The 23,037-nt window shown below is 42.1% G+C and overlaps 1 protein-coding gene across 1 annotated transcript; it reads left to right on the plus strand.

Moving 5' to 3' along the window:
* Positions 1 to 1,493: 1,493 nt before the first annotated feature.
* Positions 1,494 to 22,925, plus strand: LOC135744144 (NACHT, LRR and PYD domains-containing protein 1 homolog). Its single transcript, XM_073815052.1, has 18 exons — positions 1,494 to 1,884; positions 3,014 to 3,898; positions 4,084 to 4,146; positions 4,397 to 4,471; positions 5,025 to 5,096; positions 5,717 to 7,415; positions 10,526 to 10,603; positions 10,704 to 10,778; positions 10,993 to 11,127; positions 11,201 to 11,359; positions 11,456 to 11,545; positions 12,135 to 12,254; positions 16,348 to 16,581; positions 17,506 to 17,581; positions 18,772 to 18,795; positions 18,885 to 18,977; positions 19,927 to 20,102; positions 21,722 to 22,925. Exons 2-18 carry the CDS (start codon positions 3,754 to 3,756, stop codon positions 22,923 to 22,925), a joined length of 4,518 nt encoding a protein of 1,505 aa, XP_073671153.1. The 5' UTR covers positions 1,494 to 1,884; positions 3,014 to 3,753.
* The last annotated feature ends 112 nt before the right edge of the window (positions 22,926 to 23,037 follow it).

The raw sequence follows: 23,037 nt of genomic DNA on the forward strand, positions 1-23,037 counted from the left end.
CAGTGTCAGCTTTGTTTATGGCAAAAAAAGTTTGGGGTGGTTAGATTAATGAACTATAATGTGAAATTAATATGAATGTTTTATAAATCAAAGTATTGTGTTGTGTCACACATTATTAGTTCTTTGTTACATATATAGTAGACCATTTTTTGTCGGTGGATAATAATGATTACCCTTTTCACCAGCTACCACCACAAGTAAATTTCAGATCTGTGGGAAACACTGGTGTATGTAGTATGGGACGTTCCCTACAGGATATGACCGTCCATTTTTTCTACTTGTAAGAAATGTAATTTCTATAGCTATTTAAAGAAGAAAATCAACTGTTTTTCCAAAACTATGCAGTAATATTGGTCCATTTTAACAGTGTATGTAGTATGGGACGCCCCCAATGGGATATGACTGTCCATTTTTTCTTCTTGTAAGAAATGTAATTTCTATAGCTATTTAAAGAAGAAAATCAAGTGTTTCTCCAAAACGATGCTGTAATATAGGTCCATTTTATATGTGTATGTAGTATGGGACGCCCCCTACAGGATATGACCGTACATTTTTTCTACTTGTAAAAAATGCAATTTCTATAGGCATTAAAAGTAAAAAAATGCTTATTTCTCAGTTATGCTGCTGTAATATTGGTCCATTTTAACTGTGTATGTAGTATAGACGCCCCCTACAGGACATGACCATCCATTTTTTCTACTTGTAAGAAATGTCATTTCTATAGCTATTTAAAGAAGAAAATCAATTGTTTCTCCAAAACTCAGCAGTAATATAGGTCCATTTTAACTGTGTATGTAGTTTAGGATGCCTTTACAGGATATGACCGTCCATTTTTTCTACTTGTAAAAAATGCAATTTCTATAGCCATTTAAATTAGACAATTGCTTATTTCTCAGTAATGCTGCTGTAATATTGGTCCATTTTAACTGTGTATGTAGTGTGAGACGCCCCCTAAATGATATGACCGTCCATTTTTTTCTACTTGTAAAAATGTAATTTCTATCCAGGACATCTGCTTACAGAAAATTGCATGTTTATTGTATATAACAACACCCTTGACAAATACTGTTAAAAATCTCCATTACTGTAATCATAAGTTAAGTTCGGTGAACATAGTGAATATTTTACTCTAAGTATTGCAAGTAATAGTAAGTGTTCAATATTACTCTCAGACTGTTTCCAATCCACACAATTGTTAAAAAAAAAACATTAGGAAAAAGTGTGTACAATTTTGAGTTGTTGTGTTTACCCGATGTTAACTGTGTTGTAGTAGTGTTCAACTTTTGCCTACCTGTGATCTACAGGAAAAATATTTTATTTAATAATAGTGTTAAAATACAAACAATTTAAGTAGTGAAACATGATTTTGTGACATTTAACCCATCCAAGTGAGTAGTGAACACACACATTACACAAACACACACGCACACAAAAAGAGAGAGAGAGAGAGAGAGAGAGAAAGCGAGCGAGCGATACACACACACACACGCACACAGAGAGAGAGAGAGAGCGAAAGAGAGAGGGTGAAAGCGATCGAGACGCCCGGAGCAGTGTACAACACATTTTCAAACGCTAGAAAACGGTAGAAATTACCGTAAACAACACAGTAGGCGCGCATCGGAATCTAAACCACGGCTGGCTTGACCGCGATCAAGGTCTGCAGCCTCCTACTTCTCCGTCAGTGCTGCAAGCTAGCATGATCAGCGTATTTTTGGAGAGTGAAACTATAAACAAAGGAGGAAATAACGGTCTCGCCACAACACCCAAGGCGGTTTTTACGACTTTTTTTTAAGTCGTTGAAAAGAAGAACGAGTCTTTTGTGTCTTCTCTGCCTGCCTTGAATCTGTGCTATTTTTTTTACAAGAATTCTTCTTCAAATCTAAGGTAAGCAATTTTCATTATGTTGTTAAAATACAACGTTATCAGTAATGAACTTTAAAGTCCTGTAAGCTGCACAACGCGATAGCAAGTTAGCTAGAGCTATTTTAGCTGTTTAGTTAACTGTTTCACTAAAGTTCATTTGAAACTCAGTGCTCTGATATTGTGAAATGTCAATTAATCGCTATCAACACTGTTGTAAAATATAAATTACATTTTGACGTGTATGATGATTAAACCATAGACTGTAACAAAAATAGGCTTAAACAGGCGAAATATAGACGGGTTGCACGGCGACGTCACTAACTGGTTGCGCGCGCAACCGAGGGGCAGAAAGAAGAGACGTGCATTGTGTTGTATGCTAGTAGCGGTGTCTGTAAGTCAAAATGCCAAGGAATTTTTGCGTGGAAAATAGTACCAACAGAGTCAGTGCTGGGTGCCTGATGTTAACATACCAGTAGATGCGACTATTACGTTACTAGCATTATAATTATAAAATTATAATTCATACATGTATCACAGTAACACTGCAAAAATAAAGACAGAAAAACAGATACAACTAAAATCAAGTCTTATTTATGTACAAACATTAAAGAACGCTTCAATAATTAAGGTTGTTGCAGTAGCAGATCAGCTCACCAATCGGTCTTTCTGCCCCTTGGTTGCGCGCGCACCCTGCAATGTTTGTAAACTTGCAACCCCTCTATATCCAGCTGCAGCCCCGCAGCGCCACGATCCTCAGGTCGCTCGTTTCAGGGCGGAAGTCGAACCATATATGGTTTGGCGGACCCGCTCTTACTAAGAGTCGTCATGGATTTTGATATAAATACTAAACATTTAAATTATATGTATGCTACTTAAAAACAATACATGGAAATTCACTAAAATATATTGCCAAATATAAATATTTCTTATTAACATAAATTTGGAATGTAGATAATTAAATAATGTCACTACATACCTTTTCATTTGATATAAAGAAATTACAAAATAAACATTGACACAGAGCATGCATTTTAAATGTCATATACACTTTATACCACATGAAATTATATTCTGTAAGGCTTATTTTATTTGTCAAAGAAAAGGAGATTTCGAGATATTAATTTAATGTTTTTAATCTTTTCGTTTGCAGAGAAAGCATGGTAGCCAACATTAAAAGGAATGTTGTGTAAGAGCATCAAGGAAAAGAAACCTGAAAGTGAAGAGGCCCCATCAACCTCCAGATTTTAAAAGAAAACTCCTGTGAACCAGTGCTTAATTCAAGTTTTTATTATACTTAAACTGTTAAACTATTTAACAAATAAATCTTGAAATGAGACTTACTGCTCTCAAATCCTGTTATTTCATTTGGTGCTAAAGGACATTTTTTGGCTTTAAGGTTTTAGGCTTATGATCATTTTAATAGACATCAGTGTCTGATTAATATCAAGTTCTATTAATAGATTGGTGAGCCAAGAAAGGTTTTTTTTACATAATTTGAGTTTCGTGACAAAAATGACATAATAAATCACAGTACTTTTGTACCTTTAGTACATTTTGAGGCATTTTGAGGCTAAAAGCTTAAGCAAGTACTTCTACTTTTACTGGAGTAATATTTTACCCTGGATATCTTCACTTTTACTCAACTTCATGATTTGTGTACTTGCTCCACAGTTAACGATATGCAAAAGGTACATTCCCCAAAGTAAACGATGATGCGAGTTATACATCTGTTTTCTTGGACTACAACAAACACACTGATTGTAGGCAACCGTTTACTTCCTGGGCGGGTTGACATGGACAATACCGACATTATCATAATTCCTTCTGCTTGGACTCACAGCCTGTAAGTTAACTCCTGTTAGCATTGCATTGTGAGCGAATCTTTCAAACATGGTAAGGAGCGTCACATTTCCGGCTGACGTCAGAGGTGTTCAGGCCAATGACAACGTACAGATTAGCTGGCCAATCAGAAACACAGAACGTTTCAAATCAGTCCGTTTAAGGAAGAGAGTGAAATCTGCTACAAAAATGTATGGTATGTGGAAAATAATGTGTTTTTAACCATAAACCACGCTGACACATTGTATTATACCAAATAATAACTTTGTTTTTTAGCAATGAAATAGGTGCACTTTATTGTTATTAGTACAAGTACAGAGTTAATGAAATGCAGTTATCGTCTAATCAGAAGTGCAAATAACAATTTACTCTCTTTCTTAGATGCTGGTAGGACTTCTTTATCACGTGTAATGAGACAAAGTAGGCGGTCTACAAGCCTTAGCTGTAAGTATTAATTCACAATGGCTCCTAATTGTCGTTTTGCATATGTCTAATGATATGTCCAGTTCTCAGCCATGTCTAATGTGATCCTGATTTATTCATTTTTAAAAGTTCAAACAACACCATAATCCACTGTGTAAATCACATGAGATTTGATTAAATGTAACTTTATTGTTATTGTTCAAGTACAGAGCTAATAACATGCAGTAGCTATCTAACCAGACTTGCAAATAGCATTTCCTCTTTTTATTAGATTCTGAAGCTTCTTCAAAAAATCAGAGCTCTTCAATATGTGCAATGTTAGAAGAGCTGGACATATCCATTGACAGTAAGTATAGATTCACAATGGCATACATATAAATCTGTATCCATCATTGGAGGTCTTGAGTTAAAAACCTATTTATTATCCCTGATCAAATCACATTTCTCTGGCACAATTTCTCATTAAAAATCTCATAATATGACGCCTTTAACATACTGTAGTGTGGACCTATATAAACACTGAGCAGTATTAATTTAAAACTGGGGATTTTGCTGTGTGCCCATTCTGCTCTTAAACCTTAATAGTAAAACCGTAAGTTTAATTCACAATGGCTTTGCAATGGCAATAATACAGGTCACGTCCTGTTCTCATGCAGTTCCCCTATTTAGGATTAAAGTTGACTTTTTGTCTTCTTTGTGGTTTCATTTGTGTTGATTAAAAGTTTGTGTTCAACATTTGTGTTGATTAAAAAACTTTGTTACACACTATCAAGTTTGCATGTACTTTTATGAATACACATACACAGCTACAGTAATATAACCTGACATAAAATATAGAATGCATTAATGGCTATTCTTGTCATACTGTCTGTGAAATAGTAATCTCTCTCTCTCTTTAGGACCTGCTGATTTGAGAAGGTTTACTGAAAAAAAAAGAAGAGGATACCACTTACACCATAACCTGACTGTCAGTAAGTTCAGATTTATGATGGCTTTATCTAATTACTACAACATTGGCAGATTTGAAAAATAACAAGGAATGCTTTGTGCTTTCATAGTAATTCATGTATTCATAGTAATTTGTTTGCATTGATGATGAGTTCCTTTAATGTATTTGTACTTAAACAACCCATATTATGCTCATTTTCAAGTTCATAATTAATTTTTTTTTGGATTTATATCATAACATTATATCAAACATGATTCTTCTCAAACTTTACATTAACGCTTTTTACATTCTGCCTGAAATGCACTCTTTAACATGCCAACAATGGTTCATTTAACTGGAAAGTGGGACTTCAGAGCAGCCATATGTTGAGCGTTGCATTGTCCCTTTTTCATAGGGGACTTTAGTACTCAATATTGACATAGTCAAATATTTAAACAACATTGCCACCTTGGAGTAAAAAATGTAAAAAAAATATTATATTAAAAAAGCACCATCAGTTATGTAAAAGTTAACCAATTTGTTAATTTTCTTCCTTCAAAGTACAAATGATAACTTTCCCAAAACTAGACACTGTTCATATCTGTTTGCAAACCATATTTGCCATATTGTTTAAATTGACTATATGTTTTCTGTTTTCTGTAGATCAAAAATCTGTGATTCTACAGTATAAGAAGTCTATCAATTTTAACTGCCAATATGTGACAGAGTGTGACCCTTTACGTGATGAACGTGTGCTACTGGTCAAACGTTATGTTGAACCAGTGATCATTCAAAGGAGTACAGAGCGGAGTAGGATATACTTTTACAAACACATGATGTCTGATTACTTTAGAACAAAGCCATTACCTCAGGTTTTTAAGAATCACAACATTAGGATGAACAACCTCTTCAGTCATGATCAGTCAATGTCTAGTCATTGGTCATTCAATGATGAAGAAATACCAAAAACTGTGATTCTCAGTGGAGACTCTGGAAGTGGAAAATCCTTCATGTTGAAGAAGATCATGTTGGACTGGGCATCTGGAAAATTTTACCATTATTTTTTTGGCGTTGTCTTTCTTCTAAAGTGTGAAGAGCTGAAGTGTGTTTCTGAGGATATGAGCCTGACTGAGCTCTTAAGCTGGAGTTGTGGTTTAACGTCAGATCAGATCTCACAGATGTTACAGTGCTCAACACAGAGCTTGCTCCTTATTGATGGGCTTGATGAGCTTATGTTTCATCCACACATTAGAGATAGATCACAACCTGCTGATCCATATCAAAGAGCCCCACCTGTGGAAATTCTTAGAAACCTTCTGAATGGACACATCCTGCCCACTTCCTTCCTTCTGGTCACCACTAGAACTGCAGCTACTCATACAGTAAAGAATCTCCTCAAGGGACCACAGCGTTTCATTGAAATCATGGGCTTCTCTGAAAGCGGGGTGGAAGAGTACTTCAGGAAGATTTTTCAGGATGAGTCACTCTTCAAGAAAGCATATGAGTGTGTGAAGGCAAATGAATACCTTCAGATTGCCTGCTCGGTACCTTTGATGTGTTGGATTGTTTGTTTCTGTCTGAAATATTTACCAAATGGTGAGAATGTGATGGGAGAACTAGAGACGACCACCTCCATATATGCACACTTTGTGTCTGTTCTAGTGGAGCATCATTGTGAGAAACAGTTTGTTCCCAAACTGCTGAAAAAATACGGTCAGCTGGCAGAGAAATGCATGTTGAATCAGGAAGCTCTGTTTGATGAAAGGACTATGTCTGAAACAGGATTAGATGTTGATGGTAGTTTGTTTCTGCACAAAGAACTTTTGAACAAAGAAGGTGTCCATAAAATGTTGGTCTTTAAATTTATGCACCTTTGCTTTCAGGAGCTCTTTTGTGCTCTTCATTATATCCTAATTAATGAAGCAGACAAGAAACATCACCCCTTTTTTGAGAGAGATGAATTATTTTATCCAGCTATACTGTTCCTCTGTGGTCTCTCAAATAATCAGATGAGCAGCTCTTTAGAGCTCTTTCAACCTAACTTGACTTTTCCTCAGTCCGTAAGAGAAGACCTAAAGAACATAATCCTTCATGTTCTAAGGAAAAATCTGCATCTTACAAGGATATTTGCACTCCGCTGTCTCTTTGAGCTCCATGATGATGAGTTTGTAAGGAAGGCTCTGGAGGCTTACAGATCCATGAACTTCTCTTACACATCCCTGAAGGTGACTGACTGTTGGGTGCTGTTGTACTGTCTTCAGTGTTGTACACAGATCACAGAACTGAACATCACACACTGTGATTTAACAGCTGACAAACTCCGGATTCTTCAGCCAGCACTCTGTGTGTGTGAGAGTATGAGGTCAGTACATGTGTGAGAGTATGAGGTCAGAACGTGTGAGAGAGTCTGAGGTCTGTACGTGTGAGAGAGTATGAGGTCTGTATGTGTGACAGAGTATCAGTTCTGAACATGTGAGAGAGTCTGAGGTCTGAACGTGTGCGAGAGTCGGAGGTCTATACGTGTGCAAGAGTCTGAGGTCTGTATGTGTGCGAGAGTCCGAGGTCTGTACGTGTGCGAGAGTCCGAGGTCAGTATGTGTGCGAGACTCCAGGGTCAGTACTTGTGCGAGAGTCCGTGGTCTGTACGTGTGCGAGAGTCCGTGGTCTGTAAGTGTGCGAGAGTCAGAGGTCAGTACTTGTGCGAGACTCCGTGGTCTGTACGTGTGCGAGAGTCCGTGGTCTGTACGTGTGCGAGAGTCAGAGGTCAGTATGTGTGCAAGAGTCCGAGGTCTGTACGTGTGCGAGAGTCCGAGGTCTGTACGTGTGCAAGAGTCCGAGGTCAGTATGTGTGCGAGACTCCAGGGTCAGTACTTGTGCGAGAATCCGTGGTCTGTACGTTTGCGAGAGTTCAGGGTCAGTACGTGTGCTAGAGTCCGTGGTCTGTACGTGTGCGAGAGTGCGAGGTCTGTACGCGTGCGAGAGTTCAGGGTCAGTACGTGTGCGAGAGTCCGTGGTCTGTACGTGTGCAAGAGTATGAGGTCTGTATGTGTGACAGAGAATCAGTTTTGAACATGTGAGAGAGTCCGAGGTCTGTACGTGTGCGAGAGTTCAGGGTCAGTACGTGTGCGAGAGTCTGTGGTCTGTACGTGTGCGAGAGTCAGAGGTCAGTATGTGTGCAAGAGTCCGAGGTCTGTACGTGTGCGAGAGTCCGAGGTCTGTACGTGTGCAAGAGTCCGAGGTCAGTATGTGTGCGAGACTCCAGGGGCAGTACTTGTGCGAGAGTCCGTGGTCTGTACGTTTGCGAGAGTTCAGGGTCAGTACGTGTGCTAGAGTCCGTGGTCTGTACGTGTGCGAGAGTGCGAGGTCTGTACGCGTGCGAGAGTTCAGGGTCAGTACGTGTGCGAGAGTCCGTGGTCTGTACGTGTGCAAGAGTATGAGGTCTGTATGTGTGACAGAGAATCAGTTTTGAACATGTGAGAGAGTCCGAGGTCTGTACGTGTGCGAGAGTTTAGGGTCAGTACGTGTGCGAGAGTCCGTGGTCTGTACGTGTGCGAGAGTTCAGGGTTAGTACTTGTGCGAGAGTCTGTGGTCTGTACGTGTGTGAGAGTCCATGGTCTGTACGTGTGCGAGAGTCCGTGGTCTGTACGTGTGCGAGAGTGCGAGGTCTGTACGTGTGCGAGAGTCAGAGGTCAGTATGTGTGCGAGACTCCAGGGTCAGTACTTGTGCGAGAGTCCGTGGCCTGTACGTGTGCGAGAGTGCGAGGTCTGTACGTGTGAGAGAGTATGAGGTCTGTATGTGTGACAGAGTATCAGTTCTGAACATGTGAGAGAGTCTGAGGTCTGTACGTGTGCGAGAGTCGGAGGTCTATACGTGTGCAAGAGTCTGAGGTCTGTACGTGTGCGAGAGTCCGAGGTCTGTACGTGTGCGAGAGTCCGAGGTCAGTATGTGTGCGAGACTCCAGTGTCAGTACTTGTGCGAGAGTCCGTGGTCTGTACGTGTGCGAGAGTCCGTGGTCTGTACGTGTGCGAGAGTCAGAGGTCAGTACTTGTGCGAGAGTCCGTGGTCTGTACGTGTGCGAGAGTCCGTGGTCTGTACGTGTGCGAGAGTCAGAGGTCAGTATGTGTGCAAGAGTCCGAGGTCTGTAGGTGTGCGAGAGTCCGAGGTCTGTACGTGTGCAAGAGTCCGAGGTCAGTATGTGTGCGAGACTCCAGGGTCAGTACTTGTGCGAGAGTCCGTGGCCTGTACGTGTGCGAGAGTGCGAGGTCTGTACGTGTGAGAGAGTATGAGGTCTGTATGTGTGACAGAGTATCAGTTCTGAACATGTGAGAGAGTCTGAGGTCTGTACGTGTGCGAGAGTCGGAGGTCTATACGTGTGCAAGAGTCTGAGGTCTGTACGTGTGCGAGAGTCCGAGGTCTGTACGTGTGCGAGAGTCCGAGGTCAGTATGTGTGCGAGACTCCAGGGTCAGTACTTGTGCGAGAGTCCGTGGTCTGTACGTGTGCGAGAGTCCGTGGTCTGTACGTGTGCGAGAGTCAGAGGTCAGTACTTGTGCGAGAGTCCGTGGTCTGTACGTGTGCGAGAGTCCGTGGTCTGTACGTGTGCGAGAGTCAGAGGTCAGTATGTGTGCAAGAGTCCGAGGTCTGTACGTGTGCGAGAGTCCGAGGTCTGTACGTGTGCAAGAGTCCGAGGTCAGTATGTGTGCGAGACTCCAGGGTCAGTACTTGTGCGAGAGTCCGTGGTCTGTACGTTTGCGAGAGTTCAGGGTCAGTACGTGTGCTAGAGTCCGTGGTCTGTACGTGTGCGAGAGTGCGAGGTCTGTACGCGTGCGAGAGTTCAGGGTCAGTACGTGTGCGAGAGTCCGTGGTCTGTACGTGTGCAAGAGTATGAGGTCTGTATGTGTGACAGAGAATCAGTTTTGAACATGTGAGAGAGTCCGAGGTCTGTACGTGTGCGAGAGTTCAGGGTCAGTACGTGTGCGAGAGTCTGTGGTCTGTACGTGTGCGAGAGTTCAGGGTCAGTACTTGAGCGAGAGTCTGTGGTCTGTACGTGTGCGAGAGTCCATGGTCTGTACGTGTGCGAGAGTCTGTGGTCTGTACGTGTGCGAGAGTGCGAGGTCTGTACGTGTGCGAGAGTCAGAGGTCAGTATGTGTGCGAGAGTCCGAGGTCAGTATGTGTGCGAGACTCCAGGGTCAGTACTTGTGCGAGAGTCCGTGGCCTGTACGTGTGCGAGAGTGCGAGGTCTGTACGTGTGCGAGAGTCAGAGGTCAGTACTTGTGCGAGAGTCCGTGGTCTGTACGTGTGCGAGAGTGCGAGGTCTGTACGTGTGCGAGAGTCAGAGGTCAGTATGTGTGCAAGAGTCCGAGGTCTGTACGTGTGCGAGAGTCACAGTGTCTGTGAGAGTGTTTATATAATTTTTATTACTTAAAATAATCAAAGGTTCAGTTCGATGGTTAATGTTTATTTTTGACTCAAGGTTGACGATGGATCACCTGTCTGAAATTGGAGATTTTATCAAAGCACTCAGTGAATCGAAAACCTTGAGAGAACTAAAGTAATTCACACACATTGCTATGTTTTGTCTGTGAGCAGTCTGTGGATCAACAATTATATTTGACATGTTATTTCTTATCTTTGTTTCTTTTATTTGCCAGTATTGTAGAAGAAAGTGAAAAACATAACACTCTCTTCTCAACTCCCAGTGTGTCCATTTTGAATGGAGAAATGAGGTATTGATTTTAATATTTTGTGTTTTCAGTATTTATATGGCACACTAAGCATAAGGAATAATTGATGACGGGCCATTGAATTTTAAGAAAATAATATACACCCAAGGTGGTAATGTGGCACCACGCAAAGCCCCAAACATATCAACACCTGAAGCAACAAAGCATTTAGCGACTTTTGTATCTGAACTTTTTATATGTAACCTGCATATTTTAGACTGGATGTGAAGTACAATTGGAGGTTTGCATCTCTCTCAAGAGTCTGTTTCACTTGTCCACACTCAGCGATAAGCAGCTCTGACTGGATAATCATCTTCCAGAGATTCCAAAAACTTTCTCAATATCAACAAAAGTAATTAAAAATTCCCACTGACATTTAATGGTTTTTCGGTTATATTTGTTTCTTTTTAATCAGTATCCTTCAGTTCACAGGAATGTAATGAGCATGTAGATGCTCTGTTCTCTGTCCTGCTCTCTCTTTGTGGTTTAAAGACGTTGGAGCTGATGATACTCTGTCTGAATAAAACCTGGTCTCTCAGGATTCTCTCAATCATCCAAACCTGTAGCAGTCTGAAGGACATCTGGTAAGACTTGAGACAAAAAATGCCTGGTTTTTTAGTCAATGTTAAGAGAATATGGTAGAAGCAGTAAATTAAATAGATTTTTTTGTGTTTGTATAGTATCAGTGTCACAGGTTTGGTGCTGGAAGCGGGACTCACTTTACTACAAGAATCACTGACAGATCCACACTGCACTGTGACTATTGAAGGGTGCGTACAGCTCAATAGCCATACATTTTATTTAACATTTGAGGAGTCTTGAGTACAACTGACATGTTTTCTTGTTAATGAGCATTTTTGATCAGGCTCTTATGATTAGGTTTAGTAATTTCACTAATCCCCGCAAAAATCCACTTTTTTGGACAAGACATAGTAAGGAGTTACAAAACACTAAAGATCCAACTAGAAACATCGCAAATAATACTAGTTAGAATGCAAAAAAAGAAACTGAACTACATTTTGATTCTAAGAAAGCATCAGTTTTACAAACAAATGAGAATCCTAATCTGGAAATGATAAAAATTATGCTGCATAAAAATGCTAAATATTTTTATGGCTGAAAAAATGCTTAATGTAAATGAATTAAATTAAATAAATAATGAATTAAATTAAATAACTGGTTAAAAATAATTGTTTTTGCATGAAAGTTGTTTTAAAACAAGCTAGAATGTAGGTTAAAAATTTGGTTACACAAACTGGTTGTGGTGACCTTATTGCTGAACAAAAGCCCAAATTTCTTCAAATTATGATTGCTGTTTTTTGATCTGACGTGTTTTGCATTTCTGGTTTCTGTTCAAAGGAGAAAGTGCAATAAACCCACTAAACCGTGCACTGAGAATTGGCATTTGACGTGGAGTCACAGCTGTAATGAAGAAGTTAAGATTCACTTTAAACCAAATGTTCTGGAAGAACTGAAAGCGTAAGATCATTTTTTTTGTTTTTTGCATGTTTTATTATATACACTGGAATCAAAGGAATATTCCACTTTTATAAGAAAATCCTGATAATTGACTTACTCCCATGTCATCCAAGTTGTTTATGTCTTTATTTAATCAGTTGAGATTTTTTCTCAATAGACTTTATTGGACCCCAACAGTTCACAGTTCCAATGCAGTTAATAAACCAATGAGAGTCTCAGCTCTCATCCCCTTTAAAAGACAGTTGCGCTGGCACTATGTCTAATCCTTATTTAGATGACGGACTTTGTAAACTGAAAAACTAAGCGGAGGAAGAAGACCAGATTAATGTTAAATAATTGTGTTGTTTTTCACTTGTATTGAAATTGTTATTTGTTAGATTAAAACCTTTAAAACGCGTTTTCTTTAAGTTATGGAAATAAAAATAGCAGGCTTTTAATTGCTTTAAATTTATGGCTATCCAATATCATCAAAAAATTATTTACAAGTATGTAAGAAAAGGTTTGTACTCTAAAAATGTACAAATGTGCGTAGAGCAGTTTCAGCACCCGGACAGCGCATTTGTTTAAAGCAAAGCATTTATTTACTTACCAGGCTGCAGATGAAGCTGCTCTTTACCCCTTCTAACATCTCATAATTGGTCCTCATTAATGTCCAAGAGATTTATTAATAATCTTTTACATTTGAATGCTTTACTTTTTCATATTTAAAAGTTTTTTTGTACTGCTGCGCATCCATGTGTGTGATAAGCAAAACCGCGTTGTCGTTACTTTTATAGGCGCATAAGCATATTACTAATGCGCTCTTTAAATAACAAAAAACACTATTGCGCCATAGACTTTAGACCAGGTTTTACTTGGTCAATGGCGTAGTCTATTTTAGTTGCCTCAAAATAGCAACGTGCCAACAATGCGCCTGAACACACGATCAGAACGCCCATGGGCGCAAAAATGGGCGCAAATGCATTTGCTATTTAAGCAATGTGGCGCTAAACTTGACCTTTTGATGTGATTACTTAATACGTCAGGTCGCGCTGGCGCGTCACACAGCTAGTGCAAGATGAAAACTTGTGGTTAAAAAGTGCATACTTTTTATTTTTCTTGCCGAAAATGACTATTGTTTTGCTAGATACCGGTAAGACCCTTATGCCTTGTTTGGGATTAATTAGAGCTCTTTGAAGCCAGGGGCGGACTGGCCATCTGGCACACCGGGCAGTTTCCCGGTGGGCCGACGTACTTTTTGGGCCGCTACATCTCATACTATCTTTGTCTGAGCAGCCCAGTTAGCGTCTTTTTTTTCTAGACAGACCGGCCCACTGACATTTAAGCAGCAGCCCATTGTTTTTTTTTTTTTTAATGACATTAAGCTGGCCCAATGACTGCCCAGCCCAGTCATCGTCCTTCTTTTCCTAGATAGACCGGCCCACTCAGCAGCAGCCCATTGGTTATTTTTGATTGACATTAAGCTGGCCCAATCACCGCTTTCGTCTCTGTGCAAGCGAGCGTGCATTGTCGGTCAGTTCACGTGTCAAAATAGAGAGAGAGAGAGAGATGGAGAAAAACGCAAGGGAGGCGCAGAAAAACTGTGCGACAAAAATAAACAGGCTATTCAGGCAGACGCTGCAAAATGTGTTAAAATAACACAGCAGGTGATGATGGTGGCGGTGGTGGCACTGGCAGCACCAGCACGCAAAGTGTCAGCGATTAGGGAGAGAGACGCGGGTGAAGTGAGTGTAGTGCCTGCGGTAAGCGGAACTGCTTTCAAAACACAAGTTTAGATAGATACCCCTTGATAAACTCAAAAACACAAAATTATGGTGATAAAGCTGCAATAAAATAATTGCACTCTTTGCTCTGTGACTACGAGAGGGTATCTGATTCGTAGATTTTTCGTTGATTGTCTTTCAAAACGTATCATTTCTCTTCAAGCAAAATCAAACAATCCAGGAGATCTGCTTACAGAAAAATATATGTTTATTGTAACTAGGGCTGCACGATTTGGGTAATTTTTCCCATTGCGGTTATTGATGCTAATATTGCGATGTGCGATTGCGATTATACTAAATAGTATCATGAGTCAACTTGATGGGTTTTAAGGAAAATCCAAACACAGTTTAGCTAAAATGTGTATTTGTAAAACTAGAAATGTTTTCGTATTGCCACGTGATGTAGCCAGTAGCGTGATGTGTCAGTAATCCTAAATCCAAAATACCACCATACAACAAACATAGAGGTTTTTTTAAGCTACCAGATCACTGTCAACCTCCTCTGCATCCATCTTCGCTCTGGTATAAGTGACGACGCACACCACACACGTGCATGCCACACGTGCACTGCCTTTTTTGTTCGTTTTTCTTTCTTTTTTTAAACAGCAAGGAAAATTATCAAACTGTTATCAGAAAGTTTGTGTTAAGTCCACACATTTATTTATTTAATATAATTGCAACATTTTGCTGTCATATAATCGCACAGGCTGACATTGCGATTGCGATGCGATTAATTGTGCAGCACTAATTGTAACTGTCACAAGTCGGGGTGGTAAATAAGGTCACGCCCCTTTTTCCACCTCGAGGAGATTCCCAAAGCCACCCCAATGACCAGACACACAAGATAGGCATAAATTAAAATGTATTTTATTTAATTTACTTAAAAATAATAAATAGGGCAGGAAAAAAAAAAGGGGAACTTAAAATAACGGCCCCTCTAGGCTCTCTTCACAGCTCGGTTTCTCAGGGTTCACGCTGGCTCTCTCTCTCTTCCTCCACAGACGACAGCTGGGACACAAAGGCACAGTGAATCGTTCTCAGTTAGTTCTCTCACCTCTTCGCTGATTACAGCTTCTGGTACGTATGGTTCTCCTTCACAACGGGTCTCCTTAGAGCTCACGCTTGTTTTCTCTCTCTTCCTCCACAGACGACAGCTGGGACACAAAGGCACAGTGAATCGTTCTCAGTTAGTTCTCTCACCTCTTCGCTGATTACAGCTTCTGGTACGTATGGTTTCTCTTCGCAGCTCTCTCAGCCCACTCCTTTTCCCTGTTGATTGACAGACTGAACAGGTTATGCTATACTTCTCGGGGTGGCGGACTTACGATAACTGTCAGGCACACTGCATCGACCGGCAGTGGTTTCCAAGATAGCGCCGGGTACCAAACCCTCTCGGCTAGCTCGTTGGTCCGACAGAGGGGCGAGAGTGTCACGCCGTCACACCGGGTCGAGCGCTGCCCTTTCCTCGACGCCCGTTGGCAATCGAAAACCGGACCGGGGCGCCCTTTCGTAGAGACCTCGGGGCAGCGGATCTCCTTCGCCTCTAACTCTGTGATGATAAACAGCACACAGGTAAAGTAGCAATGAAACTGGTAATACTCACACCGCCAGTCGTACAGATCTTCACCGCCACTCCCAACACAAGTCCGCCAAGCATTTGGCTACGAAAATACTTCAGGAACTACTCCGTGATCTCTAAGGCTGAAACACACTCACAGCATAATCGTACACAGGGTTATTCTAGAACCGCTTTCCTCTTCAGCGCCCCGGGCGAGTGACTGGAGGCGGGATACGTCTGACAAGACACAGCAATCTCACTGCAATACACACAGCACCACTTCAAAGTGAAATTTCTACATCCAAGACTCACCCACCACGCTCAGTGCACACAATAGACGCCCGTCTTCCTTCGCCTCGCTCTGGGCGAGAATGTGGGGTTGGTAACACGGCCTAGTGGTTGTTTTCGTCACTGTGGCTGTTTCACACAAAGATCCCGTGGCTCACCCGCCGCGCTGACTCAGGGGCAGGGCCACCCGCTCTCGCTGGGAAACACTCAAAAGATATCCAGGTCAAGTACAATGCAATTTATTTCCAACAAATGGATTCTGTTACTCACAACTGTGGTGCTTGCTTTGTCTCCCGCTTCCCTAGGTTGACTTCTTCTTACGATAGCTCCAGCTACACAAATGAACGGTTCTCCAGACGTCAACACCACCTTTGCACAAATGGGTACTCACGATGGCACGTTCCTTCTTCCTTTGCTTCGTTCATCCAAGGTCAGTATCCGTTTACTTTCCAACCCATAAGGTCTTCAATATCTCCATCAACAGTAATCCAATGATGCAAAAGGAGAGAGAGAGCAAGTCCAACGATCCGAATGGCGTACCAGGTGAGCTCAACTCAGCGCTACGGCGCACACCAACAACAGTGATAACGACCGACGACTTCGGGGTGCTCCTTTTTAAAGATCCACGCCTGCCTTCCTTTCGCCTCCTGTGGCTCGGTCCTCTTTCCAGTCGCTTCAGCGATCCCCGGATCAACAGAGCCTTCGGGCTCTTCAAAAGGTGCGTGTCTTTGTTTGCCTTTGGCAAAGGAGCTTCCCCCGTGTCAATCGCTCCCCGTGTACATCGCTCTCGTGTCAATCGCTTGTCTCTTTGTGTTCCCACCGAGCTATTTAAATGCTTCCTCTTTCCGCAACCTCCAATCACACTTAGTTTCATTGATGCTTCACACCTGTGGCTCGTAAAGCCCTGATAGCGTTTCCCTGGAAACCAGGAAGTAAAAAGGTCCGTCTTCGTATGTGGCCCGGTGGGGAAACCTTCCGGGCGGAACCAAACTTCCCTAACTTTAGTTCCGCCCTTAGAAAGATCGTCACCTTGTGACATCCTCCCCCGCCAATCCGTTCTCGTCCCGAGAACGCGTTGTTTGGGGACTGATATTGTGTCGATGGGAATTTTACTTTTTAAAAAACGTGGTAGGTCATTGGGGGACCTTGGTCTCAACCCGAGGTGCCCTGCCGACTACGCCAAAATCTGTCACAAGCCAGGGGCTGGCTGCTAGTGGTTAAGCCACGCCCCTTCTAAATTCCCACCTCGAGGAGGTCCCCAAAACCAACCCAATGACCAAACAACAACGAGGAACAGGTAAGTATAAAAAAAAAAATTCTTTATTTGTTTAAATATTTAAAAAATTCTGGGGATTGGGGAAAGGGAAATTAAAACTAATGTCTGGATCTGTCCTCCAAGGGGCCACGAGCAAGTGAGTGACAGGGGGGTGAAAGTTGCGTCGGGGAACGGGCTCCCGCCTCTGGTTCCCTCTGCCCGTGGCGCGCTCCTCTTCCTTCCTGGAGGCAGAATAAATCAAATCAGTGTTGGTATAGACTCTCTCATCCGTGTACCTGTAGCTAGCTCGAGGCGGTCCACCGCCTATCTCACACAGCTCCTTGCTTGTCGACTCACTCTCCTTCCCTGTTCTCTCTTTCTCCACAGGCTACCGCCGGGACACGAGGACACGGTGGATCGATCTCCGAGGATTCTCTCACCTCTTCACCGACGGCGGCTCTTGGTAAGTATAGGTTTTCCTTCCTTACTGTTCCTTTAACACGCACACGGGTTCTCTCTACTCCTCCACAGATAACTACTGGGGACACAAAGGCACTGTGAATCGGTTTCCAATAGTTTCTCTCACCTCGTCGCTGACTACAGCTTCTGGTACGTTGGGCTTTCCTGAACGGCTTGATATCTCTGCGGTCACGCTGACTCTGTCTCTTTCTCTCCACAGAGGACTCTGCGCTGACTACAGCTTAGGGTAGGTATGGCTCTCTCTTCACAGTCCGATATCTCAGCGTTCACGCTGGCTCTTTCTCTCTCTCTCCACAGATGACTGCTGGGACATAAAGGCACAATGAATCGGTCTCCAATGGTTCTCTCACCTCTGCGCTGACTACAGCTTTGGGTAGGTATGGCTCTCTTCACAGTTCGGTATCTCAGTGCTCACGCTGGCTCTTTCTCTCTCTCTCTCCACAGATGACTGCTGGGACACAAGGCACAATGAATCGATTTCCAATGGTTCTCTCACCTCTGCGCTGACTACAGCTTTGGGTAGGTATGGCTCTCTTCACAGTTCGGTATCTCAGTGCTCACGCTGGCTCTTTCTCTCTCTCTCCACAGATGGCTGCTGGGACATAAAGGCACAATGAATCGATTTTCCAATGGTTCTCTCACCTCTGCGCTGACTACAGCTTTGGGTAGGTATGGCTCTCTGCACAGTTCAGTATCTCAGTGCTCACGCTGGCTCTTTCTCTCTCTCTCTCCACAGATGACTGCTGGGACACAAGGCACAATGAATCGATTTTCCAATGGTTCTCTCACCTCTGCGCTGACTACAGCTTTGGGTAGGTATGGCTCTCTTCACAGTTCGGTATCTCAGTGCTCACGCTGGCTCTTGCTCTCTCTCTTTCCACAGATGACTGCTGGGACACAAGGCACAATGAATCGATTTTCCAATGGTTCTCTCACCTCTGCGCTGACTACAGCTTTGGGTAGGTATGGCTCTCTGCACAGTTCAGTATCTCAGTGCTCACGCTGGCTCTTTCTCTCTCTCTCTCCACAGATGACTGCTGGGACACAAGGCACAATGAATTGATTTTCCAATGGTTCTCTCACCTCTGCGCTGACTACAGCTTTGGGTAGGTATGGCTCTCTGCACAGTTCAGTATCTCAGTGCTCACGCTGGCTCTCTCTCTCTCTCCGCAGATGACTGCTGACTACCGCTTCGAGGTAGGTATGGCTCTCTGCACAGCTCTCACATCACACTCCTCTTCCCTGTTGATTTGGCAGTTTTAACAGGTCATATGTTATTTTAACAGGGTGGCGGACTTACGGTAACTGGCTGCGCGGTGCGTCAGCTAGACAGTGTTTTCCTATGTGACGCCGGGGGCCAAAACCCTCTCGGCGAGCTCGTTGGTCTACAGAGGGGCGAGGACGTCACGCCGGCACACCGGGTCGAGCGCTGCCCTTTCCTCGAGACCCATTGGTCAATCGAAAACTGGACCGGGGCGCCCTTTCGTCGAGACCTCGGGGCGGCGGATCTCCTTCGCCTCCAACTCTGTGATGATAAAAGGGCACAGGTAAGGTAGCAGTATAGAGGCAATACTCACACACCGTCAATAGCACAGTTCTTCACCGCCACTCCTAAACTCCAATCCGCCGAGCGTTTTGGCTGGGAAAATACTTCGAGACGCCACTCCGTGATTTTAAGACTGGAACACACTCACAGCATATTTATATACAGGCCTTACTCTAAACCGTTCTTCCTCTTCGTCGTCTCAAGAACGAGTGACTGGAGGCGGGGGTACGTCAGACAAGACACAGCAATCTCACTGCAATACACAGCATTACACAGCACCACTCCAAGTGAAAATTTCTACATCCAAGACTCACCCACCACGCTCAGTGCACACAATAGACGCCCGTCTTCCTTCACCTCACTCTGGACGAAGAATATGGAGATGGTAACTTGGCCTAGTGTTTGTTTTCGTCACTGGAGCTGTTTCAGCACAAAGACCCTTTGGCTCACCCACCGCGCTGGTTCAGGGGTAGGGCCACCCGCTCCCTTCCAAAAAAAACACTCAAAGAGATATACAGGTCAAATATATGTACAACACATCCATAAAAAGACTCCGTTACTCACAGCTGCTGTACTTTCTTCGTCCCACGCTCTCCAAGATTTATCTCACACTGCTAGGACTCTAGATGCATAGACAAAGTGGTTTTCAGCCACCAACACCACTTTTCCACAATCGTATACTCACAATGATGCGTCTTTCCTTCCTTCGTTTCTTTCATCCAAGGTCAGTATTCGTTTAATTCCTCTACCTATAAGGTCTTCGGTATCTTCATCAATGTAAGGCACCAACAGGAAAAATAAGCACGGTGCAGTGTCCCTTTAACTCCCTCACAGCTCCGTCCTCTTTCGCCTCTCTCGGCTGCCGTACTCTCTCCTCTCGCTTTAAGCGCTCTGTGGATCAACGGCGTCCTCCGGCTCCTCCGAGGACGGAGCGTGTGGTTTGGGTCTGCCCTAGGCAGTAGTGGCACTCGTGCCCGAAACAACAACTGCTTGTTTGGGCTTTCCTTGGACCTTTTATGGGTCTTGTCCCTCTTCTCTCCTCCAATCATGAGTTGCCTGCTTAATTCGTCCCACCTGTTTCTCATCTGCCCGTGATCTGTGTTGCCAGGGAGACCAGGAAGTGAAGGGTGCGTTAAAAAAATCTGCCCGGGCGGAACCTCTCCTCTCCATTTTTGGTTCCGCCCTAAGTCACCTTGTGACACTATTAATTGGGTTTAGTGCTTTTATGGGATTGGAGTTGCTATTGCTATACATATTTAAAGGCGTGCAAAGATGGGTGATATTTGTAATTATACACTGCAAAAAATGATTTTCAAGAAAAAAAATCTTAGTATTTTTGTCTTGTTTTCAGTAAAAATATCTAAAAATTCTTAAAATAAGATGCTTTTTCTTAATGAGCAAAATGACCCAAGAAAATAAGTCTAGTTTTTACACCAAAATTTTTAAATTTAAGTGATTTTGTGCATAAACAAGCAAAAAAATCTGCCAATGGGGTAAGCAAATTTTTCTTGAATTTTTTTGCATTTAGTGTTTAAGAAAAATGTTCAAGGTTTTTTTTGCTTACCCCATTGGCAGATTTTTTTTGCTTGTTTTATGCACAAAATCACTTAAATTTGATATTTTTGGTCTAAAAACTAGACTTATTTTCTTGTGTCATTTTGTTCATCAAGAAAAAGCATCTTAATTTAAGAATTTTTAGATATTTTTTAGATATTGATACTGAAAACAAGACAAAAATACTAAGAATTTTTTTTCTTGAAAATTATTTTTTGCAGCCTATGTAGTGTGGGCCGGTTTGGGCCAAAATGCCAGGGCCGAATTTATGTCCCAGTCCAGCCCTGTTTGAAGCTGTGTTGAAACTGCAATTTTAAACTGCATTGAAAATGTAAACTTTTGAGGTCCAAAAAAGTATATTAAATTGGATAAAATCCTGAAATGCTTTCCTAAAAAAACTTTATTTCTTCTCGACTGAACAAAGAAAAATAAAAACATCTTGGTTTTTTTTATGAAAGTGAAGTATTCATTTAACATCTTTCTGCATTTTGTGTCTGTATATTGCATGATATCAGTGTAATATATCTAATAAAAATTGAGGGGTTCTTTTATAATCCTTGCAATCACTAGTCCATCACCATGATTTTGCATTTTGAATTATCGCATCAAAAACGAGTGATGGAAATGCCAAGTTTCTAAAAAAATCCCTTAATTCGCAAACATGTTTTTACGCTCACTTGAAGTGTTTTTTTACATATGCGAAAAAGACTAAATGGGAATAATGGTAGATAGAAACGCATTTGCCAAATAAATTCCAATAGTAGTGAACATTAAACCCACTGGAATGACTATCTAGCTGTTTCCACTGTCATTGTCTTTACCATATATGGGGCTTGACCTCATTTTAATGCCCTTGCTGCTAGTGCCTGCATCAAAAATGCAGCTTGTGTAATTAACCATAAATAGAACTTATTAACTAAAATAACCCCTCTCAAAAAGGTAAATTAGTGGTCACCCCTATCTCAAAAGTAATTAATTTTATAAATATCCATTATTTCATATTGATTTATCTCTGTCCAACAGGCTAAAGGTTTCTGACTCTGAATCTTCTGAATTGAGTCTAGAATTCTCTGAACTGAATCTCGATTCACATCCTGTCTGCGAATCTTGTGTTGACATAGTTGATTCTGATCAGTGGGTTCAGGTTAATCCATCAGTCTGTAAAGATGAAGGAGAGTCAAAGTTCAGGATCAGCACTGAGCCGGGTCATTACGAGTGCACCAAAACCAGAATGCGCTGGGTTTGTGATTGTGATGTCACTCTTCAGTATCATACACTGGACGGACGTTCCCTCATTGCAGAGCTGGAAAGACTTCAGTATGAGCGAATTGGTCCTGTGATTGATGTGACGGTGATCTCTGGGAAACTGAAGGAGGCACATCTCCCTCATTATGCCTGTTTAGCAGAGTCTGACCCCTCGCTCAAAGATGCTGTGAAGGTCCTCAGCCAAAAAGATGAAGGGGTAGTTTTACATCCTGTTGAGCTGACCCGCTTTCATGCCAAAATAGTCAAACCGTCATTTTCCATCACAACTCTGATTATAAGTTGGCTAATGCAATGGGAGGAACACTGCGATCTTCTTCTCTACATGCGATGTAAAAGTCCTCTCATACTTCATGTCTACTTCTTTCCATTGAATGATAATTGTTCAAAAGAAAAGGTTGAGCACAATGAAAAATCAAGCCTTCAGATCAGCCATCCCAGACCTAACAGGCCTTTTCGGATGAAAACACCTCATCTTCTCGAGGTTCTTGATGCTTCTGTACATCCCATCGAGGGTATTTCATTTCGGAGAGACATCCACCCAAACTTCTTCAAGGTTAAGCAGGATCGAGATGGTGATGTAGAAATGACTCTTATTAGAGAAGAGGATCGCACTACTGTGTGGAAAGCAACAATTTGGAAAAATGAACTTCCAAGGCAAATTAAAAATGAGCCACAGCGACATTGTGACATTGATACAGATCAGTTTGTTCTTAACCACTGGTCAAATCTTGTTCAAGGAGTTAAATGTGTGAAGAGTATTGCAGATAAACTGCGTGAACAGAAAATAATTAAAGATGAACTGTACTCACAAATCACACATATGAATTTAACTAGTCAGGATAGCATGAGAAAGATCTGTTCTGTTGTGGATTCAGGTAGTAGGCTTGTCAAAGACAAATTCATTTCCATTCTTCAGGAAGAGGAGCCCGACCTTTATGAAGAACTGATATGTTCTGATTGAGCTGAATGTATTTAACACTTTGAGTTGATTATATTGTTTTAAAACAGCAACTACATAGAAGACACATGAAAGCAGGTTCTTCAATAAATGAGAAAACATTTCAGTCTTGTCC

This window comes from Paramisgurnus dabryanus, chromosome 6 (genome assembly GCF_030506205.2).
Source record: "Paramisgurnus dabryanus chromosome 6, PD_genome_1.1, whole genome shotgun sequence".
In the NCBI taxonomy this organism is placed as follows: domain Eukaryota; kingdom Metazoa; phylum Chordata; class Actinopteri; order Cypriniformes; family Cobitidae; genus Paramisgurnus; species Paramisgurnus dabryanus.

Bases quoted from the DNA above. Each gene is read 5' to 3' on its own strand.
- LOC135744144 (XM_073815052.1), top strand. From the start codon at position 3,754: ATGGTAAGGAGCGTCACATTTCCGGCTGACGTCAGAGGTGTTCAGGCC. The intron at 12,255-16,347 runs GTAAGATCATTT...CTCCATCAACAG, and splicing joins GTTCTGGAAGAACTGAAAGC to TAATCCAATGATGCAAAAGG. The intron at 18,978-19,926 runs GTTGGTCTACAG...CATCAATGTAAG, and splicing joins AAAACCCTCTCGGCGAGCTC to GCACCAACAGGAAAAATAAG.